Below are 15,751 nucleotides of genomic sequence, written 5' to 3'. Positions count from 1 at the left end.
CCCCTGTATATAGCCTCCACATTGACTCTGTACCGGTACCCCCTGTATATAGCCTCCACATTGACTCTGTACTGGTACCCCCTGTATATAGCCTCCACATTGACTCTGTACCATAATACCCTGTATATAGCCTCCACATTGACTCTGTACCGGTACCCCCTGTATATAGCCTCCACATTGACTCTGTACCGGTACCCCCTGTATATAGCCTCCACATTGACTCTGTACCGGTACCCCCTGTATATAGCCTCCACATTGACTCTGTACCGGTACCCCCTGTATATAGCCTCCACATTGACTCTGTCCCGGTACCCCCTGTATATAGCCTCCACATTGACTCTGTACCGGTACCCCTGTATATAGCCTCCACATTGACTCTGTACCGGTACCCCCTGTATATAGCCTCCACATTGACTCTGTACCGGTACCCCCTGTATATAGCCTCCACATTGACTCTGTACCGGTACCCCCTGTATATAGCCTCCACATTGACTCAGTACCGGTACCCCCTGTATATAGCCTCCACATTGACTCTGTACCGGTACCCCCTGTATATAGCCTCCACATTGACTCAGTACCGGTACCCCCTGTATATAGCCTCCACATTGACTCTGTACCGGTACCCCCTGTATATAGCCTCCACATTGACTCTGTACCGTAACACCCTGTATATAGCCTCCACATTGACTCTGTACCGGTACCCCCTGTATATAGCCTCCACATTGACTCTGTACCGGTACCCCCTGTATATAGCCTCCACATTGACTCTGTACCGGTACCCCCTGTATATAGCCTCCACATTGACTCTGTACCGTAATACCCTGTATATAGCCTCCACATTGACTCTGTACCGGTACCCCCTGTATATAGCCTCCACATTGACTCTGTACCGGTACCCACTGTATATAGCCTCCACATTGACTCTGTACCGGTACCCCCTGTATATAGCCTCCACATTGACTCTGTACCGGTACTCCCTGTATATAGCCTCCACATTGACTCTGTATCAGTACCCCCTGTATATAGCCTCCACATTGACTCTGTACCGGTACCCCCTGTATATAGCCTCCATATTGACTCAGTACCGGTACCCCCTGTATATAGCCTCCACATTGACTCTGTACCGGTACCCCCTGTATATAGCCTCCACATTGACTCTGTACCGGTACCCCCTGTATATAGCCTCCATATTGACTCAGTACCGGTACCCCCTGTATATAGCCTCCACATTGACCCTCTACCGGTACCCCCTGTATATAGCCTCCACATTGACTCTGTACCGGTACCCCCTGTATAGAGCCTCCACATTGACTCTGTACCGGTACCCCCTGTATATAGCCTCCACATTGACTCTGTACCGGTACCCCCTGTATATAGCCTCCACATTGACTCTGTACCGGTACCCCCTGTATATAGCCTCCACATTGACTCTGTACCGGTACCCCCTGTATATAGCCTCCACATTGACTCTGTACCGGTACCCCCTGTATATAGCCTCCACATTGACTCTGTATCGGTACCCCCTGTATATAGCCTCCACACTGACTCTGTACCGGTACCCCCTGTATATAGCCTCCACATTGACTCTGTACCGGTACCCCCTGTATATAGCCTCCACATTGACTCTGTACCGGTACCCCCTGTATATAGCCTCCACATTGACTCTGTACCGGTACCCCCTGTATATAGCCTCCACATTGACTCTGTACCGGTACCCCCTGTATATAGCCTCCACACTGACTCTGTACCGGTACCCCCTGTATATAGCCTCCACATTGACTCTGTACCGGTACCCCCCTGTATATAGCCTCCACATTGACTCTGTACCGGTACCCCCCTGTATATAGCCTCCACATTGACTCTGTACCGGTACCCACTGTATATAGCCTCCACATTGACTCTGTACCGGTACCCCCTGTATATAGCCTCCACATTGACTCTGTACCGGTACCCACTGTATATAGCCTCCACATTGACTCTGTACCGGTACCCCCTGTATATAGCCTCCACATTGACTCTGTACCGGTACCCCCTGTATATAGCCTCCACATTGACTCAGTACCGGTACCCCCTGTATATAGCCTCCACATTGACTCTGTACCGGTACCCCCTGTATATAGCCTCCACATTGACTCTGTACCGGTACCCCCTGTATATAGCCTCCACATTGACTCTGTGCCGGTACCCCCCTGTATATAGCCTCCACATTGACTCTGTACCGGTACCCCCTGTATATAGCCTCCACATTGACTCAGTACCGGTACCCCCTGTATATAGCCTCCACATTGACTCTGTACCGGTACCCCCTGTATATAGCCTCCACATTGACTCTGTACCGGTACCCCCTGTATATAGCCTCCACATTGACTCAGTACCGGTACCCCCTGTATATAGCCTCCACATTGACTCAGTACCGTAACACCCTGTATATAGCCTCCACATTGACTCTGTACCGGTACCCCCTGTATATAGCCTCCACATTGACTCTGTACCGGTACCCACTGTATATAGCCTCCACATTGACTCTGTACCGGTACCCTCTGTATATAGCCTCCACATTGACTCTGTACCGGTACCCCCTGTATATAGCCTCCACATTGACTCTGTACCGGTACCCCCTGAATATAGCCTCCACATTGACTCTGTACCGGTACCCCCTGTATATAGCCTCCACATTGACTCAGTACCGGTACCCCCTGTATATAGCCTCCACATTGACTCAGTACCGTAACACCCTGTATATAGCCTCCACATTGACTCTGTACCGGTACCCCCTGTATATAGCCTCCACATTGACTCTGTACCGGTACCCCCTGTATATAGCCTCCACATTGACTCTGTACCGGTACCCCCTGTATATAGCCTCCACATTGACTCTGTACCGGTACCCCCTGTATATAGCCTCCACATTGACTCAGTACCGGTACCCCCTGTATATAGCCTCCACATTGACTCAGTACCGTAACACCCTGTATATAGCCTCCACATTGACTCTGTACCGGTACCCCCTGTATATAGCCTCCACATTGACTCTGTACCGGTACCCACTGTATATAGCCTCCACATTGACTCTGTACCGGTACCCCCTGTATATAGCCTCCACATTGACTCTGTACCGGTACCCCCCTGTATATAGCCTCCACATTGACTCTGTACCAGTACCCCCTGTATATAGCCTCCACATTGACTCTGTACCAGTACCCCCTGTATATAGCCTCCACATTGACTCTGTACCGTAACACCCTGTATATAGCCTCCACATTGACTCTGTACCGTAACACCCTGTATATAGCCTCCACATTGACTCTGTACCGGTACCCCCTGTATATAGCCTCCACATTGACTCTGTACCGGTACCCCCTGTATATAGCCTCCACATTGACTCTGTACCGGTACCCCCTGTATATAGCCTCCACATTGACTCTGTACCGGTACCCCCTGTATATAGCCTCCACATTGACTCTGTACCAGCACCCCCTGAATATAGCCTCCACATTGACTCTGTACCGGTACCCCCTGTATATAGCCTCCTTATTGGTATTATTATTATTATTATTTTACTTTAGCTCATTTAGTAAATATTTTCTTAACTCTATTTTCTAAAAACTGCATTGTTGGTAAAGGGCATGTAAGTAAGCATTTCACAGGAAGGTGTGCTACACCTGTTGTATTTGGCGCAAGTGACAAAAAAAGTTTGATTTGAAGTCCCCTCCTTATTGGATATCAGGGAGATACAAACCCACGTGGATATCAGGGAGACAAACCCACGTGGATATCAGGGAGACAAACCCACGTGGATATCAGGGAGACAAACCCACGTGGATATCAGGGAGACACACCCACGTGGATATCATGGAGACAAACCCACGTGGATATCAGGGAGACAAACCCACGTGGATATCAGGGAGACAAACCCACGTGGATATCAGGGAGACAAACCCACGTGGATATCAGGGAGACACACCCACGTGGATATCAGGGAGACACACCCACGTGGATGTCAGGGAGATACAAACCCACGTGGATATCAGGGAAACACAAACCCACGTGGATATCAGGGAGACAAACCCACGTGGATATCAGGGAGACAAACCCACGTGAATATCAGGGAAACACAAACCCACGTGGATATCAGGGAAACACAAACCCACGTGGATATCAGGGAGACAAACCCACATGGATATCAGGGAGACAAACCCACGTGGATATCAGGGAGACAAACCCACGTGGATATCAGGGAGACACAACCCACGTGGATGTCAGGGAGATACAAACCCACGTGGATATCAGGGAAACACAAACCCACGTGGATATCAGGGAGACAAACCCACGTGGATATCAGGGAGACAAACCCACGTGAATATCAGGGAAACACAAACCCACGTGGATATCAGGGAAACACAAACCCACGTGGATATCAGGGAGACAAACCCACATGGATATCAGGGAAACACAAACCCACGTGGATATCAGGGAGACAAACCCACGTGGATATCAGGGAGACACACCCACGTGGATATCAGGGAGACAAACCCACGTGGATATCAGGGAAACACAAACCCACGTGGATGTCAGGGAGACACACCCACGTGGATGTCAGGGAGACAAACCCACGTGGATATCAGGGAGATACAAACCCACGTGGATATCAGGGAGACAAATCCACGTGGATATCAGGGAAACACAAACCCACGTGGATATCAGGGCGATATAAACCCACATGGATGCTTGAAAGACCAACGAGGAGAGATTAATTAAAGGTAACTAACTAGAAACTAACTAGGTTTCCCTTTTTATCTGTCGATTCATCGTCAGAGTAGAGAAACGCACGATTTTGGTTGATTACAAAGAACCAGCTGAACAGAAGGCCATGCATGTCAGGTAATATAGCAACCCATAGTTCATCTCCCAGGACAAACTAGCAACAGCTGCAGTAGCTAGCTACATGTCCATGAATGTTTCATGTGTGATTTGACCTGTATCCAATTTAATATACCGTAATTTCCGGACTATTAAGCGCACCTGAATATAAGCCGCACCCACTGAATTAAATTTTTTTTATTTTGAACATAAATAAGCCGCACATGTCTATAAGCCGCAGGTGCCTACCGGACCATTGAAACAAATTAACTTTAAAAATAAAAAATTAGCAGTAAGCTTTAGTTGTCTCTTTGCACTGAGTCAATTCCTCACGCTGCTGTTTCCAACGTCTTATCATCGACTCATTAAGACCAAGCTCCCGTGCAGCAGCTCTATTTCCTTTTCCAACAGCCAGATCAATCGCCTTCAACTTGAAAGCTGCATCATATGCATTTCTCCGTGTCTTTGCCATGATGAGGGTGACAAAATGACTACCGTAATCAGAATGATGGGAAGTTTGAGAGCGCTTGATTTAATGTAAACAGTAAACAAAAAGTTGTTAGACCTTAACCACACTGTCCGATTTCAAAAAGGCTTTACAACGAAAGCAAAACATTAGATTATGTCAGCAGAGTACCCAGCCAGAAATAATCAGACACCCATTTTTCAAGCTAGCATATAATGTCACAAAAACCCAGAAGACAGCTAAATGCAGCACTAACCTTTGATGAGCTGTGAAGGGAACGGCACCTCCATACCTTCAGGCTCTGATCAGGCCCTACACCCAAACAAGGGCACTGCGTTCATCCACCTCTGGCCTGCTGGCCCCCCTACCTCTGAGGAAGCACAGTTCCCGCTCAGCCCAGTCAAAACTGTTCGCTGCTCTGGCACCCCAATGGTGGAACAAGCTCCCTCACGACGCCAGGACAGCGGAGTCAATCACCACCTTCCGGAGACACCTGAAACCCCACCTCTTTAAGGAATACCTAGGATAGGATAAAGTAATCCTTCTAACCCCCCCCCTTAAAAGATTTAGATGCACTATTGTAAAGTGGTTGTTCCACTGGATATCATAAGGTGAATGCACCAATTTGTAAGTCGCTCTGGATAAGAGCGTCTGCTAAATGACTTAAATGTAAATGTAAATGTAATGATCTTCATCAGATGACACACCTAGGACATTATATTATACAATACATGCATGTTTTGTTCAATCAAGTTCATATTTATATCAAAAAACTGCTTTTTACATTAGCATGTGACGTTCAGAACTAGCATACCCCCCGCAAACTTCCGGAGGAATTTGCTAACAATTTACTAAATTACTCACGATAAACGTTCACAAAAGGCATAACAATTATTTTAAGAATTATAGATACAGAACTCCTCTATGCACTCGATATGTCCGATTTTAAAATAGCTTTTTGGTGAAAGCACATTTTGCAATATTCTAAGTACATAGCCCAGCCATCACGGGCTAGCTATTTAGACACCCGGCAAGTTTAGCACTCACGAATATCAGATTTACTATTATAAAAGTTTGATTACCTTTTGTTGTCTTCGTCAGAATGCACTCCCAGGACTGCTACTTCAATAACAAATGTTGGTTTGGTCCAAAATAATCCATCGTTATATCCGAATAGCGGCGTTTTGTTCGTGCGTCCCAGACACTATCCGAATGGTAAAGAAGGGTCGTGCGCATGGCGCAATTCGTGACACAAAAAATCTAAATATTCCATTACCGTACTTCGAAGCATGTCAACCGCTGTTTAAAATCCATTTTTATGCCATTTTTCTCGTAAAAAGCGATAATATTCCGACCGGGAATGTCCATTTAGCTAAACAGAGGAAAGAAAACAAAGCTTTCGGTCGACGCGGGCACGAGCCTGAGTCTCACAGTACTGTAACCAGCCACTACCCAAACGCGCTACTTTGTTTCAGCCAGAGCCTGCAAAGCCACGATTCAGCGTTTTGCCGCCTTCTGAGAGCCTATGGCAGCCGTAGGAAGTGTCACGGGACAGCTAAGATCCTCACTCTTCAATAAACAGAGACAAGAAGAACGACACCTTGTCAGACAGGCCACTTCCTGCATGAAATCTTCTCAGGTTTTTGCCTGCCATATGAGTTCTGTTATACTCACAGACACCATTCAAACAGTTTTAGAAACTTTAGGGTGTTTTCTATCCAAAGCCAATAATTATATGCATATTCTAGTTACTGGGCAGGAGTAGTAACCAGATTAAATCGGGTATGTTTTTTATCCAGCCGTGAAAATACTGCCCCCTAGCCATAACAGGTTAACCCGTTCGGCAATTTCATTGGTCTAATGGAAGCTTCATGCCGCCAAAAAACTGAGCACGTCACAGAATGTGTTTTTTTGGAGAAAAAATTTTTGAAAGCGGGAAAAATCCATATATTAGCTGCGTCATTGTTTAAGCCACGAGGTTCAAAGCGTGGGAAAAAAAAGTTGCGGCTTATAGTCCGGAATTTACGGTAGTTGGTTTTGGTATTTTAACATGCGTGTCATGATCATGTCTGATGTGGATGGACAATGAGACCTAGAACAAACCAACTCCAACGTTCCTTCATACAAATAGAGAGAACTAGGACCTTTTCCACTTACCTTGATTGAGCAGCTTGAAACGCTGTCTCCGGCAGCGTGAATCCCTAGCTCCCCAGAGAACTATTTAATCCTGATCTTCTCTACAAGCACAGTGATTAACTCAATGTACATCAGACAGGCCCCATTTGATCAAAGTAGTGCATCAGTCAGTCTCACACATCACGTCACAAGGCCCAGTGCAGTGTGCGAGAGCTGAAGAGATGAACAATAGCAGAAACATCTTAGGACCCTCATTGTACATCCTAAATGGCACCCTATTCCCTATATAGTTCCCTATGGGTCCTGGTCAAAAGTAGTGCACTACAAAGGGAATACGGTGCCATTTGTGACACATCCCGTGTTTATTTCATGCCTACCAAGATGGGAGGAGCTAAATGGAAGGGGTTTAGATCAGAAATCTTCTTTAACGTATCTACTACACATCTCTAAAGTACTACACATCTCTATAGTATTACACATCTCATCCAGACCAGTCACTACACATCTCTATAGTACTACACATATCTATAGTATACAAATCTCTATAGCACTACAAATCTCTATAGTAGTAAACATCTCTATAGTACTAAACATCTTTATTAGAGGTTGACCGATTAATCGGAATGGCCGATTAATTAGGGCCCGTTTCAAGTTTTCATAACAATCGGAAATCGGTATTTTTGGACGCCAATTAGGCCGTTTTTTTTACCTTTATTTAACTAGGAAAGTCAGTTAAGAACAAATTCTTATTTCCAATGACGGCCTAGGAACAGTGGGTTAACTGCCTTGTTCAGGGGCAGAACGACAGAGTTGTACCTTGTCAGCCCAGGGTTTCGAACTTGCAACCTTTCGGTTACTAGTCCAACGCTCTAACCACTAGGCTACACCCCTAGTACTAACTACAAATCTCTATAGCACTACACATCTCTATAGCACTACACATCTCTATAGCACTACACATCTCTATAGCACTACACATCTCTATAGCACTACACATCTCTATAGCACTACAAATCTCTATTAGAGGTCGACCGATTATGATTTTTTTCAGCGCCGATACCGATTATTGGAGGGCCAAAAAAACCACTGCCAATTAATCGGCCGATTATTTATTTATTTATTTTTGTAATAATGACAATTACAACAATACTGAATGAACACTTATTTTAACTTAATATAATACATCAATAAAATCAATTTAGCCTCAAATAAATAATGGAACATGTTCAATTTGGTTTAAATAATGCAAAACAAAGTGTTGGAGAAGAAAGTAAAAGTGCAATATGTGCCAAGTAAGAAAGCTAACGTTTAAGTGCCTTGCTCTGAACATGGGAACATATGAAAGCTGGTGGTTCCTTTTAACATGAGTCTTCAATATTCCCAGGTACGAAGTTTTAGGTTGTAGTTATTATAGGAATTATAGGACTATTTCTCTCTATACCATTTTTATTTCATATACCTTTGACTATTGGATGTTCTTATATGCACTTTAGTATTGCCAGTGTAACAGTATAGCTTCCGTCCCTCTCCTCGCTCCTACCTGGGCTCAAACCAGGAACACATCGACAACAGCCACCCTCGAAGCAGCGTTACCCATGCAGAGCAAGGGGAACAACTACTCCAAGTCTCAGAGCGAGTGACGTTTGAAACGCTATTAGCGTGCACCCGGCTAACTAGCTAGACATTTCACATCGGTTACACCAGCCTCATCTTGGGAGTTGACAGGCTTGAAGGGGTGGGTATAATTTGTGGAACGTTCCAACAGGAATCTGTTCCAAAAAAACGTAAAGTAAAAGGTTGCCAACCAACAACGCATACAAAGTAGCAACGCATACAAACCTAGCTAACTAGCTGCCGAATAGGCATCAACTCACCACGTAGCTTATTCTTAATGTTTGTCCATAGGCAAACAGACATGTGAGGACAGACATTTTTCGGAATAAACGTGATGAGTGAAAAACGCAATGAAATAGACCACTCCCTACCCGGTATCTTATTCTGCCGCTGTACAACTTTGTATGGCGTTGTTTTTTGGAAACCTTGTTATTGACGAAGTTTTTGTAATAGATTCCTGTTGGAACGTTCCACAAATTATACCCACCCAGGTTGAAGTCATAAACAGCGCAATGCTTGAAGCACAGCGAAGGGCTGCTGGCAAAACGCACGAAAGTGCTGTTTGAATGAATGCTTACGAGCCTGCTGGTGCCTACCACCGCTCAGTCAGACTGCTCTGTCAAATTATAGACTTAATTATAATATAATAAACACACAGAAATACGAGCCTTAGGTCATTAATATGGTCGAATATCGGAAACTATCATCTCGAAAACAAAACGTTTTTTTTTCTTTCAGTGACATACGGAACCGTTCTGTATTTTATCTAACGGGTGAAAGAATATTCCTGTTAGGCATTGATGTTTATGGTTGGGTACATTGGTGCAACGACAGTACTTTTTTCGCAAATGCGCTTGTTAAATCAACACATGTTTGTCGAAGTAGGCTGTGATTCAATGAAAATTAACAGGCACCGCATCGATTATATGCAACGCAGGACACGTTAGATAAACTAGTAATATCATCAACCATGTGTAGTTAACTAGTGATTATGTTAAGACTGAGAGTTTTTTATAAGTCTAATGCTAGCTAGCAACTTACCTTTGCTTCTTGCTGCCCTCGAGTTACAGGTAGTCAGCCTGTTAATCCTTGTGGAGTGCAATGTAAGGCAGGTGGTTAGAGCGTTGGACTGGTAACCGAAGGTTGAAGAAACGAATCCCCCCCCTGAACAAGGCAGTTAACCCCCGTTTCTAGGCCGTCATTGTAAATAAGAATGTGTTCTTAATCTGACTTGCCCAGTTAAATAAAGGTGTACAAAAATAAAAATAATAATACAAATAAAAAAAATAAAAATAAAAAAAATGTTTGTTTTTTTTATTTAATTTTTTTTTTTTTAATAAAAATAAAAATTCGGCAAATCGGTGGCCAAAAATACCGATTACCGATTGTTATGAAAACTTGAAATCGGCCCTAATTAATCGGCCATTCCGATTAATCGGTCGACCTCTAATCTCTATAGTACTACATATCTCATCCAGACCAGTTACTACACATCTCTATAGTACTACACATCTCTATAGTACTACACATCTCTATAGTACTACACATCTCATCCAGACCAGTTACTACACATCTCTATTGTACTGCATGTATCAACCAGTAAATTCTCACAACTACACATTTCACACTTAAAAGGCTGTATTTCCAAAGATAATTTACAGAGCGGAAGCTTAAAGTGATTTCAATAATGTGCTGGTATTATTTCAGTAAGCGGTTTCCTCCGGTAGGTACACTACACTGAGACAGAAGACCTATCACACATGGAGTGTGACTCAAATGGCATCCATTTCCATAGGGCTCTTGTCAAGAGTAGCACCCTACACAGGATACAGGGTGCCATTTGGGATAAATCCACGGTTTGTAATGAAAGGAAGGAAAGGCTCTAAGTCACAATGCTGAAAACAGGTGGTAGGGTTGAGGGAGGGTGGGTATACAAACCATTCATTCAAATTGCTTGCTATAATCCTGGGTTTACGGACACAGCAAACTCTGCTCTTACAAACACACCAAAACCTTATAGAGAAATACTGCGTAGTGGTATAATCCTTGATTTAGGACGTCTATGCCCACAGAAATACACCAGGCCCACAGAAATACACCAGGCCCACAGAAATACACCAGGCCCACAGAAATACACCAGGCCCACAGAAATACACCAGGCCCACAGAAATACACCAGGCCCACAGAAATACACCAGGCCCACAGAAATACACCAGGCCCACAGAAATACACCAAGCCCACAGAAATACACCAGGCCCACAGAAATACACCAGGCCCACAGAAATACACCAGGCCCACAGAAATACACCAGGCCCACAGAAATACACCAGGCCCACAGAAATACACCAAGCCCACAGAAATACACCAGGCCCACAGAAATACACCAGGCCCACAGAAATACACCAGGCCCACAGAAATACACCAAGCCCACAGAAATACACCAGGCCCACAGAAATACACCAGGCCCACAGAAATACACCAGGCCCACAGAAATACACCAGCAGAAATACACCAGGCCCACAGAAATACACCAGGCCCACAGAAATACACCAGGCCCACAGAAATACACCAGGCCCTATAGAATGTGATGAGGGATGGCCCTCTGTCTCATGTAAATATGCACAAATATATTAGATGTTTTAAAACGCCGTTCTTCAAACTACAGTAGTATTTCACCATAAAAAAAATCCCGCAGTCAGAAAATTATAACTGTCACTTCAATGGTTGATGGTTATTCCAATGATCAATCACTCACCAGTGCATCATAATGAACGGAAAGTTCACTGTCCCGTGGGGAAATAAGATTGGCAAGATTAGATTAGAACAATAATGTCTTCATTATGTGTCATTACTGTGTAATTATCCGTTTGTACCAGGAAGAACACATTGGTAGTTTGATGGTTGATGATGTCATCCCTTAGAACAGATGTGGACACGTCAAGCCAAGTAGAGGCTGCTAAGGCTATTCCGATGGTGTCTGATTAGAGGCTGCTATTCCATTCAGATGGTGTCTGATTAGAGGCTGCTAAGGCTATTCAGATGGTGTCTGATTAGAGGCTGCTATTCCATTCAGATGGTGTCTGATTAGAGGCTGCTAAGGCTATTCAGATGGTGTCTGAGTAGAGGCTGCTAAGGCTATTCAGATGGTGTCTGATTAGAGGCTGCTATTCCATTCAGATGGTGTCTGATTAGAGGCTGCTAAGGCTATTCAGATGGTGTCTGATTAGAGGATGCTAAGGCTATTCAGATGGTGTCTGATTAGAGGCTGCTAAGGCTATTCAGATGGTGTCTGAGTAGAGGCTGCTATTCCTTTCAGATGGTGTCTGAGTAGAGGCTGCTATTCCATTCAGATGGTGTCTGATTAGAGGCTGCTAAGGCTATTCAGATGGTGTCTGAGTAGAGGCTGCTATTCCATTCAGATGGTGTCTGATTAGAGGCTGCTAAGGCTATTCAGATGGTGTCTGATTAGAGGCTGCTAAGGCTATTCCGATGGTGTCTGATTAGAGGCTGCTATTCCATTCAGATGGTGTCTGATTAGAGGCTGCTAAGGCTATTCAGATGGTGTCTGATTAGAGGCTGCTAAGGCTATTCCATTCAGAAGGTGTCTGATTAGAAGAAATTCAGCTTGGCCCCTAAGACCCTCACAAACTTTTACAGATGCACAATTGAGATCATCCTGTCGGGGCTGTATCACCGCCTGGTACGGCAGCTGCTCCGCCCACAACCGCAGGACTCTCCAGAGGGTAGTGAGGTCTGCCCAACGCATCACCGGGGGCAAACTACCTGCCCTCCAGGACAGCTACAGCACCCGATGTCACAGGAAGGTCAAAAAGATCATCAAGGACAACAACCACCCGAGCCACTGCCTGTTCACCCCGCTATCATCCAGAAGGCGAGGTCAGTACAGGTGCATCAAAGCTGGGACCGAGAGACTGAAAACAGCTTCTATCTCAAGGCCATCAGACTATTAAATAGCCATCAGTAGGTGGCTTCCACCCAGTTACATAACCCTGCACCTTAGAGGCTGCTGCCCCATATACATAGACTTGGAATCACTGGTCACTTTAATAATGGAACACTAGTCACTTTAATAATGTTTACATCTCATATGTAAATACTGTATTCTATTCTACTGCTTTACTCATCTCATATGTATATACTGTATTCTATTCTACTGTATTTTAGTGTATACCACTCCGACACTGCTCCATCTAAGATTTATATATTTCTTCATTCCATTTTTTTTACTTTTAGATTTGTGTGTATTTGTTGTGAATTGTTAGATACTACTGCACTGTTGGAGCTAGGAAGTATTTCGCAACACTCGCAATTACATCTGCTAAATATGTGTAAGTGACCAGTAACATTTGATTTGATTTGATATACAATAGAGTAGCAATGTATTGCATTGTTATTTTGTTGCGATGTTTATAAACACGAGAGAATAAGGCATTCATATAAGTCACATTTCCCCCCCAAAAAAATATTGTAGTCTATCATAACATCTGTAAAATCCCCCAAAAGGTTACTGAACAGAACATAGCCTAGTGCTCGACCTCTCCTGCTACAGTATGTTGATATCTAACTAGACATACTGGGAGGTTGCGAGGCTTGTGATCACCTGGGCTAAATCAATAGGAACTGCGTCTCGTTACGTTGTGTTGTGTGAACATGTTATGGGTGTTGAGACATTACTGTCGCCATCTACCTGTTATCACGGGCATTTCACTGCACCGAGTCTACTGACACGGAATTGATGTAACGAAATGCATTAGAAATCAATTAGTAAAATAAACAATTATTTGCATTGTAAATATGTGAAGTGAAAATGTGTTTTAATTTATTCTTAAAACATCGGATAGGCATTTGGCTCCTAATTTGAAACAAAAACATGTATTTGTTGACATGTTATTCTAAATATTGACACAAACTAGCATATCCATGGAGAAAACTGCTAATAAAACAATGTGAATTGTATTTCCAGTGCTTACCTTGTATGTTGACAGCCAGGAGGACAATCCAAACACTCGCCAACATCGCCACGGCGCTTGAACTCTCCGGAACTTATGTGATCGCTTCCCTTTAGAGGATTGGATAAATTCACTCCAAAATGATTTACACAAGGTATGTTGGGAATACGCCGTTACCTTGAGAACCGGTGTCGGTTTGGAAATACTTTCAAGCTAATGAACCGACGTGGAAAACATCAATTATTGACTGACTGTGGTTATTCCAACGGTCAGGAGCTTTTCAACTACGCACGTCGAGTCGGTGTCCGTACCGTGGATTGATGTTTAGATCTTTTACGCACAACCGAACAAACGAGATGTCGTTGTACCTATCAAACGGAGTTAGGTGAACGGTGTGGTGGTGGGGGGGGATAGAAATCGTCCAAAAACAGGTTTGTATTGTGGTCAAGTCAGGCAGCAGACTATCCCCAGTCTACCTTGAATCCCGTGTCTCATCCAATGCTGCGGGTCGCCACTGCTATAGCCTCCAGTATGTTGGAATAGAGGCGAAGGGGCGGAAGGTCCTCGATATCTCAATGGCAAGTTCCATGAAACACAATGAAACACAATGGATAGTTCAAAACGGGTTGGGTCGTTAGAGTTCAGATGATATCCAACAGATCTGCAAAGGTCTTCTTCACTTTTTTTTTTTTTTTTAGGACAAAACAATAGCCGAAGTTCCCTCTTTCTGCCGACAATGGAATCGGGAGATGTATAGTTTTCTGTTTCTCCCTCCGTGGACTCAGGAGTCACAGCAGATTTGTATCCGGTAGTTTATTCGACGAAAATACTATGTATGTGTTCATTAAACAGCATGCAATCCCGCTATGCGGATTTCCCCCACATAAACACCACAACCTGACCTGGCATAATGTAGTCGGGTTGACAAGCTCCGAGCACAAATCCGAGTCGGTGACGTTAGACTCTGATGTGAAGCTAGCCACAATAAGAATTAGCCACAATATTGGAATTTGCGGTTCGCCTTCAAAATAAAATTCCCCTTTGAAAATGATTCAAACGGATACAAATAGTGGAATCATGGCATGTTTGCGCTAGATAATGCTAATCAAGGTCTGACTGTTGTTATATAAATTCAACGAAAGACAATTAGTTCATTTTAATCAATTTAAATCGCACTGTGGATGTATTCGACTTTAGAATTGCATTGGGGGCATACTTACAGTATATTTCTACCTATGGATTGTGCACCCATTAAACGGGGCGTCAGTCTACTCAGTGACACTCACAGAACAAAGCTATATAGAGTTTACAGAGGAATTAGCATGTTAGCTCTTATTGCAGGACTTTGACTGTGGGAAATCACCTTTCCAGTCAGTCTATTGTGTGTATTGACATTCATATTGCAGTGTACAGCCTAACCTATGGATGTTGCACAAATGAAATGGAGGATCAGCCTACATTGTGACACTCACAGAACGCAACTGTGTAGAGTTTACATGAAACACAAAATGGAACCAGATTCAAGCCATCTACATTTTCATTAGATGGCTTCATTCATTTCATGAGTAATTCAAAATGAATGATTACAACAGTCATGTCATAAAATTATATCACTCAGCTACGTCATTCTGTAAAAGTCGTGTGTTTTCTGTCAACTCATACAACAGACAGTCTCTCATTCCTTTGTTGCAAAAATGGATGAACA

The 15,751-nt window shown here is 43.9% G+C and overlaps 1 protein-coding gene across 3 annotated transcripts in view; it reads right to left on the bottom strand.

Annotated features, from left to right (window-relative positions):
* Positions 1-15,019, bottom strand: part of LOC106581602 (nectin-1) — a 344,741-nt gene extending 329,722 nt beyond the window's left edge. For all 3 annotated transcript variants that reach the window (XM_045704179.1, XM_045704181.1, XM_045704180.1), the window contains exon 1: positions 14,068-15,019. In XM_045704179.1, coding sequence (XP_045560135.1) covers positions 14,068-14,113 — 46 coding nt within the window. In that variant the 5' untranslated portion in view covers positions 14,114-15,019. The remainder of the gene's footprint in view (positions 1-14,067) is intronic.
* Positions 15,020-15,751: the final 732 nt, after the last annotated feature.

The sequence above is a fragment of the Salmo salar genome, chromosome ssa20, assembly GCF_905237065.1.
Source record: "Salmo salar chromosome ssa20, Ssal_v3.1, whole genome shotgun sequence".
NCBI classification, from domain to species: domain Eukaryota; kingdom Metazoa; phylum Chordata; class Actinopteri; order Salmoniformes; family Salmonidae; genus Salmo; species Salmo salar.
Note: the sequence above shows the minus strand (reverse complement) of the source record. Positions and strands in the feature narration are given on the sequence as shown.